A 14,938-nucleotide genomic window follows, 5' to 3' on the forward strand; every position below is an offset into this window, starting at 1 on the left:
AGCAGAATGAGGTATGTATGTCATTCTGAACGAGGGAAAGGGAGGTAGGGGTCTGGGATTTCAAAGGGAAGGAACGCAATCCTCAAGAAGAATGAGAAAGAGTAAATGTTTGGTAAACAAATGTTTGCGGGGCCACTCAGAAACAATGGGACACAGGACTTTGATCAAACAGGCATTGCTAAGTTCCTCCCTGTCCACCATCCCTAGTTCATGGTATAATGGTATATGGTGATGGCTCTCTTCCTGGAGCAGGGCCTCGATCTAAATTCTTTTAGGCAGTTGTTGGGCAGGCAAAGAGTTTTTCCTGAATCTGCTGGGTTTTGATTGCTTTTTTAACTCAAAATAATCTTCATGCCAAAGTGGCCTATCTTGGGGCAGCCTGCTCTTGGCCCCCAGCACTTGGAATTGTCCTTGTAGCACGTTTTTAAAAATTAAGCTGAGCTCTATGCCATTGTTCAAGATCTTTTGACTTGTGAGTACATTTCAAAAAGAAAGTTTATTGATATGCCTGCTACAGTAGGCTAATGTGGGGTAGACTCATGAGCTGGCACCATCCCTTCATGGGCAGAACCCAGCCCCTAATTAGCCTAGATTGTCCCCATCCTTTTCCTAAGCCACTGAATGTATCATCAATTTATCCATTCACCAGACATCACTAGAGAGAATCTTAGAGGGATGCACATTAATAGAAATATGAAATCTGGATCTGCGTTCAGCGATCTGAAACTCCAGTCTGGGAAAGAAGATCAAAGTGCAAGAAGAAAGGCATAGAACAGAAAAAGCCTCCCAGAAAGCCTTCCCTGTGGATGGTGTTCCACCTTACCTGCCACTCCCTGGGTGCCTGTGACCCAGCTGCCGTGGTGGTGGTCCTGCAGAGAGAAAGATGGCCCTAGACGTCAAAAGATAAGGGTCAATTCCTGATTCGGCCATTTACCAGTTTTGTGACCTAGGAAAAGTTATTTGCTGATGGAGAGCCTCTGTTTCCCGTCGGTAAAAGGGGAGTGGTCATCTGCCAGGCTCTCTCATCTGGATGTAACCTCATTTATCGGTGCATTTTCTGTGTCCCTGCAATAGAACAAAGCTTCTGTGAGGACAGGGGCTGTCTTGTTCATCGGCCTATCCCCAAATATCTTGGACAAGGTTTGCCACACACATTAGGTGCTCATAAATATTAGATGCACAGAGGACTATTGTATGTTACAACACTGTGTTATTTTTATAGCACTCTTCAAATGTAAGATGAGAGATCCCAAGAACAGTATAGATAGGCTAGGTGGGTGGACTCGCACTTTGGTTTTCAGGCCTGCATGTGATTTTGTCTGAAAGGATTTGCGTGTTTCTGGGCCTGTGCAGACAGCAGGGGTTTATACTATTTAAGCTCTCCTCTAACATAAGAGATACACCTATGTTTTAAATACAAAGTGCTGATTTTGTATTGCATTTTCCAACTATTGCTCATTGTAGGGGAGCAGAATTTACCACCCTAAAATATGTCTCTGGAGTAAAGATTATTTTAAGCTGAATATTTTTAAGAAAGTGCAAACACAGGAGAAGCTCAAAAGACTGAGTAGAAGTTAAACTTTTGTGAGAGACATTTAAATTTATAAGGGCAATCTCCCTTTGTTAAGGGTGTCTCCCTCTCTGTGTCAGAAAGAGGAGGAAGACTTACCCTTATTAATCCGCTTCTCCTTGCCACCTCCCATAACTGACTCCCCCAGTCCCAGTATCTTCTTCTGTCTTTAGCTGGAGATGGTATTTAAGGTGATGGCTTCGGCCACCTTGGGGAGTCTCTTAGATTTCCTGGATCTCTCCCATGATACAGGAGGTATCCATGTTTGATTTTCTCCTGTTAATCTGTCTGATGTAAATTTACTTCTTAGACCAGTCAGAAGAAACTTCAAGGGTAACAAGCTACTTGTTTGTAGATGAAACTTCCTGAAGACAGTACATCTGCTTAGCCTAACATTCTGTTCAAGAAAGTATGAAATGGATGAAATTAGGTAGAAAAAGGCTAATTTAAACAGAGCAGTGTTCTGTTTACACACAAACTAATTGCAGTTATGCTAGGAAAAGAGGCCAAGACATCCATAGAACTCTGGCCATCAGTCTAGCATCTATGCTGCTGACAGCCTGACTTCATCAGTCAACAAATAGTCACTTAGGATCTGTAGTGTGTAATGTGTGAACAATCCAGAGTCCTTCAATTTAGTGTGTCTTGAGGAAAGCGGGACTTAGAAATTCTCACTTCATAAACGTATAAAACCTAAGTAATTATAACATGTAAAGGAACTTTTTTTTAAAGACACCCATAGTCCCACCACTATGGCGCAATTGCTATTTAATTTTGCTTCTTCCCATTCTGTCTCAGTCTACCAATTTTAATCATTTCAGTAACTGTATAATATTTCATGGAATTGAGAAATTTCTGCTTCTAATCAAGGTGGAGTGACTAGGACCAGATTTAACTTTCCTGCCCCTGACGACAAAATGTATGAAATAATAGTTTTCAAGAAAACGGTTGGTCATAGGGCAACAAGGGACCAGGGACTCTTAAGAGATGGGAAACAATCAGATGAGCCCTACAGTTGCCACAGCTTTTACTACATAGCGAGTTTCCAGGTTGTAAATCTGCTCCCCTTCACTGGTATCTTTTTGCTTCTGAAATAGTTTCTTCGCTTTGTTTTTGTTCCAAGCCAGTTACCATTGGCACACATGATTCTGTCATTTTAAGTTTATTTAAGCTTAGTGAATTTATGTTGATAGGCTAAATAAAATATATGAACACACAAAAATGGACATCTTATTCAATACCCGAGTATACACGTTTCTATCGAAACTCATCCAGGAAGCAAGGAGCTATAGATTAAGTTGATATATGACTATGATAAAAAGCAGAAGGAATATCTTTCTCAATAATGAAAAGATTGGCACATCCCCAGCAACATACCGCTTATTTTCAGGAGTACAAAACACAGTGCACTTGAACAGGGAGGTTGTGCAGTTTCCTGAAGTTAAAATGCTGGGATTTGATCTGGGCCAGTGTGTTCCGACAAACAGGTTCCTTGTAGAAAAATTGGCATGGGTCTGTGTCTTAATCCAGTCTGAAAACAAAACAAAACAAAACAAAACACAGCCCAAGCACTAAAATTTTTAGCAGAGATGTAAAAGATTCCAGTGCTAAACCAGGTACTTATATTTCATATGAGCAGGGAGCTGCAGACTTTTCAAAAGGGATCCAGTCGTTAAGGAAGTAGAAGTGGATCACTAAACTCACAATATGATGTGTACAATTTAAAGCAGCAGGTGGCTTCAGTTGAGGCACCGGGGTTAGGGAAGAGAGCGCTGGGTTTGAAGTCCTTGGACTCTCTCTCGCTCTGCTCCTGCACTGCTGTGTGACCTTGTCTTCTTTGACACTATCAAAGGGGGAGATTGCACTAGAAGCTCTCCAGGGCCATTTCCATCTCTGTGCTACTATAGTAAAGATGTTTTTGGTAATAATACTTCCAACTTTAACCTGCATTGAAGACATGAAGTGGCCATTAAGCAGCCTCCATCTGGCCTTTCCTTGCTCTCGGCGCGGGCTGCATGTGCAGGCCCTCTGGTGGCGGTGCCCTTCTCCCACGGCCGGGTCAGCATCTTACCAACACCTGGGAAAGGCGTGTATTTTTTTTTTTTTTTTGGTGCCACGGCCTTTGAGTGGCACACAATTTTCTTATGCTTATGCTATCAGCGCATCTGTATTGTGTTTATTTTCTCAGTTTTGCCAGAGTATAGCATGTGGCACCCATAATCTCTGCTTGTTATTACCTTCCAGTAATATTTTTCAAGGACATGTTTCATGATGGTTTTGTTTAGGTTTTCAGTTGATAGAAGCAGTGTTGGGAATTGTGATGTGACATGCATCCAAGTTTGTGTTCTGCCCGTGTTTCCTGTTGTTTATATATCTGTCTCCAAATTGAAATGTCATCTTCTCCTCTTTTGGAAATTCCCAGGATCAAGCTGATATTCTAACGGTCGAGCCGTATGGCCCCCAAGAATCTGTTCATGTAAATGGGATAGAGTCTGATATATCTTATGATTCCAGCACATCGTCCCTGGAAAGCTCACCAGCATCGCCAGGTAGGTACATGTGGACATGTGGTTAGGGATTGTCGGAAGAAAAACGGTGGCCCACAGGGTAGTTCTTGTTTTTTCAGAGGATGAGAATGTTCTGTTCATAATGGTGTGAAATCACAAGAGTGAACTTTCTTCATCCTCTGTAAGTTTTTTGAGATGATTTGAGAGCGAGGAAAGTAAATATCTCATCAATGGTTCAAGTGCTTCGGAATGGTATTATTCTGTCCCATTAAAATTTAATCTTCTAAAGATTGGTGCTAGATCTCAGCCCTTGGAGGAGTAGCCTCTTATCTCTTTGTCCTCATGCAGTCTTCACTGCTGTGCCATAGTGGTTGCAGTCCAAAGAAACCCCTTGTCTTTAAAAGAACCGTACTATAAGAAGAATTTTTGGTAAAGGCCAAAAAGGGTAGTATCTCAGAAACAGTGGTACTTATTACATGATCTTCAATATTAAGGACATGTCATAAATATAATTGTATAAAAAACACAAAACTTGAAGCGGTGCCGGATGCGTAATGCAGACCCTGTCCTCTGATTCGCTGACCTTAGCATAGAGTCTTTGTATTGTGGAATCTTCATATATGGAACTAATACCTCTATTTTTTTTTAATATTCTAGCTAACAACTCTTACATTATTGTTGTCAGTCTCAAACTTTGTTTAAAAAATCTTTTCAAAACAATTGATTTGGGGAGGGGGAATCCATGAACCCATGATTGTGATTTCTGAAACATAGAAGAACAAACTTAATTTTGAATTTGCACACAGTAAACTTCACTCCTTGGGATGTACATTTCTGTGGGTTTGACAAAGGCAAAGAGTCCTGTATCTGCCACCACAGTACCAGGCAGAACAATTCTGTCATCCCCAGATTCCTTTGTGTTGTCTCTTTGAACTCCAACTCTGTCCCTCATCCTCTGGCAACCATTGGTCTGTATTCCGTCTCTGGTTTCCTTTTTCCAGAATGTCATGTAAGTGGAATCACATAGTCTCTCATTTTTTGGTCTGGCTTGTCGTTAACAAAATGCATTCAAGATTCATCCATGTTGTGTGAATCAGCGGTTCAGTCCTCTTTCCTTGCTTAGTAGTACTGCACCTTATGCATGTACCAGTTATTTGCTTAAAAACCAATTGATCTGCAGAAGGACATCTGGGTTGTTTCGGTGTTTTTTTCAGGGATTATATATAAAGCTGCTATAACCATTTGCATAGAGGTTTTTTTATGTGGGTACAAACGTTTAATTGACTTGGTTTAAATTCCTGGGAGCGGGACAACTGGGTCATATGGGAAGCGTGTGTGAAAGAAACTGCCAAACTGTTTTCCAAAATGACTCTGCCCTTTTGCGTTCTTCAAATAATGTTCTCCACGTTGCTTTTTTTGAAGGAGAGTCATTTCTCAACACCTCCACCAGCACTTTAAGCACTCCAGAGATCCCCACATTCTGGGGAACCTACTTTTTTGGAAGTGATTTATGATTAGGTTTGATTTGGTATTATCAGTTGGAAGGTACCAAATTTCCAGAAGCACGGCCAGAAGAATTTTATAATAAAAAAACACTCAACACGAATGGTTTGGGTACCTACCCACTTGTGCTTGGGTGGGTGGAGGTAAAGTCAGACACTCCTTCCTTTTTCTTTATTTTCAAACATAAACACAATTTTAAGGAATGTTCTGAATTACTCTTGGTACCTGGCATATCTAATCCTTAACATGGAATAAAACTGGACGCTCCTGTTTTTGTGACTTCAAAAGGAAATAAAGAGAAATCTGCAAATCTCTTTGATAATGTTGGTACTTCTGCCTTCTTGGTCATGCATTCCACTGTGCTTTCTTCAGCTACATCATCTTCGCAGAGCTTTGATTTCAAACTGGACGGGGAGCAGGTGTATGATGTGGATGAAGTGCAACAAATGGATGAGATGGAAGAGGTAGACCAGATGGGCGAGATGGGCAAGGTGGAACAAAGAGATGAAGAGGACGAGGTGGAGCAGGTGGAGCAGGTGGAGGAAGTAGAGGAGGAGGCCCGCTCACCTTCCAATGCGGCTGCTGGCATCAGTGATGAGGTACCTCTGGGAGTCTTGCTCCACATATTTGTCTGGACCACTAACCCTGCAAAGGCCTGAATTTCCACTCTTGTGTTCAGGTTCACTTTGCAGAAAGCATCCTATTTTTATCACTATTTCTGTCATACTGGATTTTCAGATGCAGCTGAGAATCCAGTGGACCCTAGCAAACAGGGAGGTTGGAGGTTCTTTAAGTAAGACGAAATCTCGGTTCTCCTCTTAATGTAAAATATGCAAAGACATTTTGGGTTGGAGAGGAAGTTTGGGCCAAATAGGAAGCTTATCTACTAAGGAAAAGCAGTATTTTTTAAGAGCTGTGTTCCTTATCACCTGGGAGGGGATGCTAACCATCTCAGGGGAAGATGACTCTCCTGCCTACCACACCAACACCTCCCCACCACGAGCTAGGTTTCTCCAAATGGAATGTTTATTAGATAGAAGCATGCCTTTCAGAATGTTAATTGTATCCAACCTTCAAATGGCAGCACCGGTGTATGGTCCGAGGCCAAATCAGTGCAGTTGGATTTACTACTCTGTTGCTCTTCTATCCTCAAATTTGTGTACATAATCACAGATTTGGGCAATCATCTTTTATAATAGCAGGATTATTAAAATCAGGATTGGCAGGCAAGATAATGAGTTTATGGTCTGTTACGTGGAATCGTGCTCATTAATTACAAAGCCTAAGATGAGTCACTCCCTCTTCTGAGAAGAACTGAGGGCTAGAAGACAGTTGTTTGAGTTTGGCCCCGGCATTGACCTTGGCACATCCCTGAGTCTCAGTTTCTCCATCTTGAATTGGACTGCCTGCCTTGTGGGGATTTCTAGACTGCTGTGAAAATTTTTTGAACAATTAAAAAAAAAATTCTGTAGAAATCCATGTTGTTCTTAGTTATGTCTTTATTATGCCAAAAAGCTGTGGTTCCCCTTTAACGTTGACAAGCTTCTCTTCTGCTTGGAATGAAGTCATAACTAAACTTTAAATAAAACTTTTGTTTAAAATAGTCAGAATAGGGGCGCCTGGGTGGCTCAGTCGTTAAGCGTCTGCCTTTGGCACAGGTCATGATCTCAGGGTCCTGGGATCGAGCCCCACATTGGGCTTCCTGCTCGCCGGGAGCCTGCTTCTCCCTCTCCTCCCTGCTCATGCTCTCTCTCGCTCTCTCTCAAATAAATAAATAAAATCTTAAAAAAAATAAAAAATAGAATAGAATAACCAGCAATAAGTGTGGTAGCATATTGGGCTTATTTTTGACTGCCATGGATTGACAGACTGGAGTGTATCCAGAAGCTGGAGACCAGGATGGAGAGAGGCTGGGAAATGTCATGTTGTCAGTAGTGGAAGGTAGTCACAGTGGAAGGCACTGGAGAAGGGAGACTGGCAAGGGACAGGACAGCCTTCTCCAAGTAGCTGCACAGCCGCCATGCTCCCGGAGTGGAAGACGAGCCTCCAGTGGATCGAACTAGGGAGGAAACCTAGCAGCTGAGGGCAGGCAGCTTTCCACTCCCCGCAAGAAAGCCTTGCTCTGATGGCTTAGGTCCCTTCTTTAGGTGGTGGGCTTCCTCCCCTCCAACGGAAAGGTCTGAGGCAGGCTTGGTAGCTCATCTGCCAGGGACGGCAGAGAAAAGATCCCTGCTTGGAGAATGGGGATGTGGATGTGATAACCTGTAGGGTTTGTGGCTTTCAGTCCCGAGTTTAGAGCTTTTATTTTTTTCTTTTGGTTTTTTTTTTTTTTTTTTGGCTTAATGAGTGCCTACCTTCTTATAGGAACATCTGTATACTTTATAGCAAAAGAAGGACAATTGGACAATTTTCAGTGGCTTAAAAATATATATATAATTTTTTATTCCAAGTGTGAAAAACAGCTTGCATGTTTTTTGCTCTCTCTCTTTTTAATAACTCAGCTCTGCAGTTCCATTAGCCATAAAGGGTTGAAGGCCACAGTATATGATAGAATAGACTCTTGTTTTTGTTCTCTAGCAGTCGTATGTATATGTGCCTTCTCATCGTTAATACTGGGACTGTGGCTCTCTCATCTTGTTGATACACACAGTGCCAACCCAGATCAAGGCGAAGAATAGCTTCCGCAGATAGTTCTTTTCCAAGAACCCTGCCTCTTTCCTCCGCCCTCAGCCGTTCAGTTGAGAAGCCGTGTTTACTTTCTTAATTTCTCTCAAATGTGTCCCTTCCTTTCTGTGTCTCCTGCCTCTGGTCTGTTTCAGGCCACTCTCATCCCTACGAAAACTGTGTATGGGACAGTACTTATTTTTGAGGACATTGTGAAGGTCAGATCTGTGAATCTCTTTGCAGTGCTTAGAAGAGTGCCTGGAACAAAGGAAGTGTCATTTGAGCATTCTTCTTCTTACTGCCTTGCTAATGGGGGCATCTGATAGATGCTTCCCACATGCCTTGTCTGTGATATGACCCGCTGCACTTTGACTCTTCCACTAAGGATTTGGGGCAGGTCGCTTCACACTTTGGGGCCAATTCCACAGCTTTATGTTTTGAGGACAAAATCAGACTGCATGATTCCCATGATCCATTTCTGATCTTGAATTCCTGGATTTTCTAGCCATTGCTTCAGACATTCTAGTGATGAGTGAAATTGGGAGTGGAGGAATGATTCTCATTTCTCAGTCTTTCCAAACTTGGCCATAAGACAGTCTGGTAGGATTTGGAGAACCTGGTGTCCCTATCTATGAACCACAAGCCATTCCTCTCCCCAGCCACAACCACCGCCCTTGATTACATCATACATCCGCAAGCGGGAGCTGGAGCTGATGAAAAAGTTTAAGGAGCAACTGGAAGAGAAGACGCAGATGATGCAGGCTAACATCAGAAGCCAGCAGGACGCACTGGAAATGATGAAGGAACAGCTTCAGAGAATGCAGGATTCCAGCTTTCAGGTCAGAGGCCAGTTCCACGTAAGTCAGTGGCAGAAGGGAGAGGAGAAAAGGGACCTTGATAGTTTTCAAGCAGTTAGTCACCAGGGCCTGCTAGGAGGGACATTTGGAGCGGTCTTCAGTGGGGACTTAGGGCTGTGCTCTTTGTCTGCTGGCTGTGGTGGCTGAGGTGGGCCCAGCTAGGCTCTGGCAGTGGCAGATGGGACTCCTGTATAGCGGGCGGCCTGTCCCGCTCCATGCCCAGCATGTCTTGTGCCCTGAGGAAAGGCGCGGCCTCTGAATAAGACCTCTGTGATACTGTGTCTTTCCAGATGCAGCCACGCGTCTCACACCACCTCGACCGTCCTGAGTCCCAGTCATTGGAGCCAGTGCCCAAGAAACAACGCACTGAGCAAATGAAGGAGTCCCTCTCAGACCTCCCGGAGATCAACCTCTCCAGTGGTTCATGTTCATCGCTCTCTTTCAAATTCTCTGAGGAGTTTGAGGAGCCTTGTGATGTCTCCAGCCAGGTATGGAAAGCCTGTTTCAACCGGGGAGCTGAAAGATTTCATTTTCATAAACCTTGGGGCCCACCCGGTTCTCCTGAGGGGGTGGTGGCTATTCAGTTGGCTGCAATTCACTTGCCTGAGAGAAAAATGCTTGGCAAGCTAGACCCAGATGCTCGTGCCCAGGAGTGTGTGTTCGCATGTGTGTTCTGGATTGCAGCCAGGAGCCGGGCTGCGACTCGTGCCCCGATCAACACGTAGACATCACCCAGACCACGCCTGGAGGCGCAGGGCCACTGTCATCTTCTGCTCTGGGAGAATGGAGCAGGGGTGTTCAGTCCGGTTCTGGGGGACTCTTGCGGGCACTGAGGTCCTCTTGTCTCTCCTTCTGAAGCCACTGCTGCAGGGGGAGGACCCGTTCCTGCCGCAGGCGTTGCTGCAGGTGCAGGACCAGCACGTGGGGCAGCCTCTCCTGCGGGAGCTGCAGACACGGAAGTGGCCACAGCCACCTAATGCCGCAGCGGGAAGCCAGGCGCTGCCGATATGCCTGCTGGGCCGGGCCACCGTAGCTGTGCCCCTCTGTGAGGACCCTGGGACGTTCATGCAGACCCAGCCCACCCAGCCCATCGCTGTTCCTGTCCAGTTAGTAGCTGGACAACATGCCTCTGGCTACTATCAAGATGAAACCCTGGGGGACAACAAAGATGACCGTCCTAGGTAAGAAGCTCATGGAATGGTGATAAGGGCTGAGGTCCCTGCTTTCCCCTTATGGCCAGACAGTGTACCCGCGACCCTGAGTGACTTGTCCACAGGGCACCAAACCCCTCATCAAAACCAATGTGCTCCCACTCATCTTGCTCTGCCCGCCCCCTCCCCCCGCCTCTGCAGGCACAGTGTGTGGCCAAGCATGTATTGATGGAATGGAGGAGACTCTGTGAAAATAGGAGGCCTAGATAAGGAAGCTCCCGAGCTAGGGAATTGGCATGCGGATCTTGAAATCGCTTGGCTCCGTCCACCCAAGCCCAGTCTCATGGCGCCGGGTGTCTATAGCAAAGTCTTAAGTGCCCATAGCGGGATGACTCCTGGGCTCCCAGCTTTCTTCTCCCACTCCACTGCGATCTGGTGATCACAGCAGACCAGAGCAAGGGGTCTCCATAGCATTGACAATCTATGTGAGGGAAGTGGGTGTGAAATGGCCGTTGGATACCAAAGAGTTAAGCTCCCAGAAGCACTATGTTCTGGGAGGCAGTATGGGAACATGAACACATTTTCTGCTCAGTGATAAAGTCTGTGGTCCCAAATGCCAGAAAGAGAAGGCTCTGCTCAGCCCCAAAGGGGCTGTGGAGCACATGCTTGGTGCCCAGGGAATATTTTTGAGTGAAGGCCGGCTCTCGGAGCGGGCCTCCCAGAGCTCTCCAGATTTCCTTCTGGGCCCCCTTGTAGGATCAGTGACCCTGATACGTCTGCTGGGTGGGTTAGTGCCGTGTTTCCTGCCGGCCTGATCATCAGAATGCACTTGAGGAGGTTGTGGAAAGTACACATTCAGAAGTCCCTACTTACCCGGGATAAATGGGGCTCTTGTAGAGAGAGCACTGGATTTGCAGGGAGGAGCTGGCCCAGCCAGCCCCACTCTGCTGTTAGCTCCTTTAGCGACAAAGGGCGCGTCCCTGATTTTGGGTGGGTAAAGTGACTGGCCCGAGACCACGGAGATCACCATCGTAGCAGATTGAGGACTGTCCAAGTAGTACAAATAAAACCACTCGAGACAAAAGACTGATTCACCTCAATCTTTACATTCACTTGACTCCAGCAAATGGAATCTCCCGATTTAGCCGCCACCACCAGTCATGCCGCAGGCACCTACCGATGAACAAGGCAATGACTCCTGGGTCACGGTTCCCAGATCCGTGTCACTGTAACATGTTTCTTTCAGTTTTGTTTCTGAGGAGGAGCGGGGGGTGTCTATGGATCCATTGCCACTGGTGTGTAGCCCAGGCTCTGACATAGTCACTTCGATCAGCTTTCCTCAGTCTCCCATAAATTCTGACTCTAGCCTCGTCACCCTGGACACCCCGCAGGATTACATCCAACTTTTGAAACAGCCACGAGATCCACAGTATCACCTTTACCTCCAAGTGAATACTTGGCCTTCCAGTGAGCAGAACACTCTGCAGGACCAAGCCACCCAGCCCCAGGTATGACCATTCCTTTCTCCTCTGCCCCCCCCCCCCCCCCCCCCCCCCAGGCCAGGTCAGGGCGTTCTGCATGGAGGCTGGGCCCCTTCCCGCAAAGGCACACACTACAGGAGTACGCTCTGGGTGTGAAATCCAGACTTCGAAGCTCAGTAAATTTGAGGGTGGTTACTCGTATGTGTGTGGTGGCACACACTCTGCTGAGTAAAAAGATTCCTTTCAAGTTTCCATGAAAAAGTGAGCTGTCCTCATGGATATTAAATGCAATCTGATGTGAAAACTTCTCAAGCGTATGTTACCTGGACAAAGTGAGTCAGGCCATATGCTGAGCTCATTGCCCGAGCCCAGGCCCCTGTCTGAACTTGTGGATCATTCGTTCTGCTACAAAATCCAGAGCCTAGTGTGGGTGTGTTTCCTTGTGCTAAAAAATAAACCAAGGGTCCTTCTATGGAACGTGCTTGGTGTTCATCCACAGGGTGCTCCATGTTTGCCAGGGCGGACCCCACCTCAGGGACCATCTGTAATGGTCATGTTTCCAGGGCAGTGTTGGCAGCTGGTCCAGAGGGCAGGCACATATTGGGTTTTGCTCCCAGATATACTCCCAGCGAGCCCCTTGGGACCACACACTCTCAATCTGACTAACAGTACTTACAAAGGGTGTTTTGATTCTGGCTTTAGAAATCTTCATGGAGCCTAACCTCCGATTTTTTAAAACTAACAACAACAAGGAAAAAAGAACCCAGTAAGCTAAGGCAGAATGAGTGAGTTTGGATATTTTAAATGGCTTAAAGGTGTGATTATTTTCACATACACACCTTGACCAGCTGGACTGGACCAATCCTCCAGAAAGCTGATCCATGAGAGGGACTGCCCATGCAAAGAGACCACGTAGATGCTCAGTGGATCCCGTGGTTCAGTTCCCAAGGCAGACTCCTCTGGTGAAACTCTTCATCATGTCTGCTCTCAAGGCACTACCATCTGGTTGGGCCCTTAGAAGCAGAGCCAAGACCAAGCCGAGGATGCCTGGAAGGTTGTTGGGAGAGTGCAGTGGGGCAGCCAGGTGCAGGATCATGTGGGGGCTTCCTTGTCCACAAGACTTCGGGGGCTCCCCACACCCTGCCCTGACTCATTTCCACTGCTCCCTGGGTTCCCAGACACATCCGGCTTTCTTCCCAGAACCCAGCCCTGCTTCTTCCGTTCCTCTGTCTTCTCTCCCATCCCTTGGGTTCCACTTACCGAATTCTTGCATCACCTTCGGAACGCAGCCCACAGAGTCCTTTCGTCTCAAAGAGAAAAGACTCCCCCAGCCTAGTCTTCGTAATACCACCTATGTGTCTGCCCCTCCTCCCCACTCCACAGCTCAGAGTGGGTCGTTGTGACCTTTCCCATCACATTGTTCACGTAGGCCAGGTAGCTGCCCATCAAGGCTCAGCGTGGAAGTTACTTAGTTTGAGCAGAGTAATAGCAAGGTGCAAGGGTAGGGGCAGGGAGAGAGCTTCCAAGCCTTTGGCTACCTATGGCTGGCAGAGAAGCTGGGCCAGGGAGGGCCAGACACAGAACCCAGTAGCCTTAGGCATGAAGAAAACCTTGGGAGAGCCCAGGGCTACTCTTGCTGGTCTTTAAGGCAAGATGCTATTGGAAGACAAAAGTGGAGAGGAACCTCATTGTCCCTAGCTACACCTCCTACCAGCGCCTTGTAAGTCTGTGCTCCAAAGAGGTGTTTCTCAGCAGTTTGCTGACTCGAACCAGAGGGAATGTCTCACCTTGTCCCCGTTTTTCTTGGCAGGCGCCAGCTTCTGAGGCAAGTCTGGAGGCTTCCCAGGACCCTAACGAATACTCACCAGGCCATGTCAGCTATTTCATGTCTGCAGAGCCGTCTAGCTTGGATGAGCACCAGCGCTGGCGGCACTTTCATACCAGACCTTGAGAGAAGAGGGGCAGACAGGCCGATGAGGCCTCCGTGACCAGGGAACTCCAAGGCTCACAGAGTTTCCTGGAATAGGGGTTGGGGAGCGGGGGGTGGACATTTCCTTTCTTTCCTGATAAGTTCTGTTTGAGATTGCTGAGCACAACCTGTTTCTTAGAAGCCATGTTGCAGAGGCAGCCCATGACCCCCTGTGTGCTAATGTGTGACAGCAGCCGGGCCACAGCAGGAGACTGTTGTCCCCGACCTACCTTGTCTGGCCTTGCACACACCTGTTCTACCATGGGCTGGCAGGCTGCAGAGTCTACTCAAGTTAGAATACGTTTGTTTGTTTGTTTTCCTGCCAAGAAACATTTTCCAGCATGGTTTGCAATCTAGTAAGAAGCTGTTCTGTCTTAAGCCACAAGAGTTCTAAAACCTTGGCCCTGCATCTCCTCCACAGTCATGTTGGGGAAACCACAGGGGAACAGCATTCCAATGGTGGGAAGCTGAAATCAGATCAACATAGGTGCTTTGTACTGAAATAATCACAACTCCAGTGCTTAATAAAAATTGTCTTTCATTGCAACTCTTTGTGAACTTATGATGGACGTTTGGAACCTAGAAATGGTCCTGACCCAGTTGACTGGTACCGGGATCTTGAGCAAAGAAAGGGCTCATTTCCTGGACTTGGGCCCCTCATGGGCACCTCTGCTGCCCGCCGCAGTTGCAGAGACCAATGGCTCCTGCCTTCCTGAGTGAGTAGCTTGTGTGCCCAGGCCCTCTGTGTAGCTGAAGCCTGCTGGCTCCTTCATTGATGCCAAGGGCAGCCACAGGTCTACCGGGCCAAAAACAGTGGGCCTAGAGGCTACCCACTCCGTGTAGACCATGCTCTGCCTCATATATCACCTTCAAGGTGAGCCTGGATGCTCTGCATGCATGTTCCTTCTCTCCTGCCTATAGCTTTCCTCCAGGGTGTACTCCCTGGAGGGAAAGTGATTTGTTCTCTGGCCAGACACCAAGCAGAGCGTCTTCCCAGCTATCTGCACAGGGGACAAGGTGGGGGGCCACTTGGATAACCTTATCAGAAGTCATCCCAAGCCTTTCATGCCCGTCTTAAGATAATGAGTTATTGCTGGAAGAAGGCAAAGGAAGCCCCCAGTCTCCAGTGACAAGCTGAAGGGGGCACATGAGGCCTCATGCCCACAGGAAGATTTTGGCATTCCTCAGGAAACCTGATCTCTACCAAGGTGGTATGGATGGAATGTGTCCCTCTCA

At 46.8% G+C, this 14,938-nt stretch overlaps 1 protein-coding gene across 2 annotated transcripts in view; it reads left to right on the top strand.

Moving 5' to 3' along the window:
* Positions 1-14,265, top strand: part of PASD1 (PAS domain containing repressor 1) — a 191,345-nt gene extending 177,080 nt beyond the window's left edge. For both annotated transcript variants that reach the window (XM_073887869.1, XM_073887870.1), the window contains 7 exons: positions 3,993-4,119; positions 5,953-6,179; positions 8,904-9,083; positions 9,392-9,589; positions 9,960-10,282; positions 11,619-11,760; positions 13,544-14,265. In XM_073887869.1, the coding sequence (XP_073743970.1) occupies positions 3,993-4,119; positions 5,953-6,179; positions 8,904-9,083; positions 9,392-9,589; positions 9,960-10,282; positions 11,619-11,760; positions 13,544-13,684 (1,338 nt within the window). In that variant the 3' untranslated portion in view covers positions 13,685-14,265. The remainder of the gene's footprint in view (positions 1-3,992; positions 4,120-5,952; positions 6,180-8,903; positions 9,084-9,391; positions 9,590-9,959; positions 10,283-11,618; positions 11,761-13,543) is intronic.
* Positions 14,266-14,938: the final 673 nt, after the last annotated feature.

The sequence above is a fragment of the Callorhinus ursinus genome, unplaced genomic scaffold (assembly GCF_003265705.2).
Source record: "Callorhinus ursinus isolate GAN/ISIS: 27379988/994484 unplaced genomic scaffold, GSC_fseal_2.0 scaffold84, whole genome shotgun sequence".
Lineage (NCBI taxonomy): Eukaryota > Metazoa > Chordata > Mammalia > Carnivora > Otariidae > Callorhinus > Callorhinus ursinus.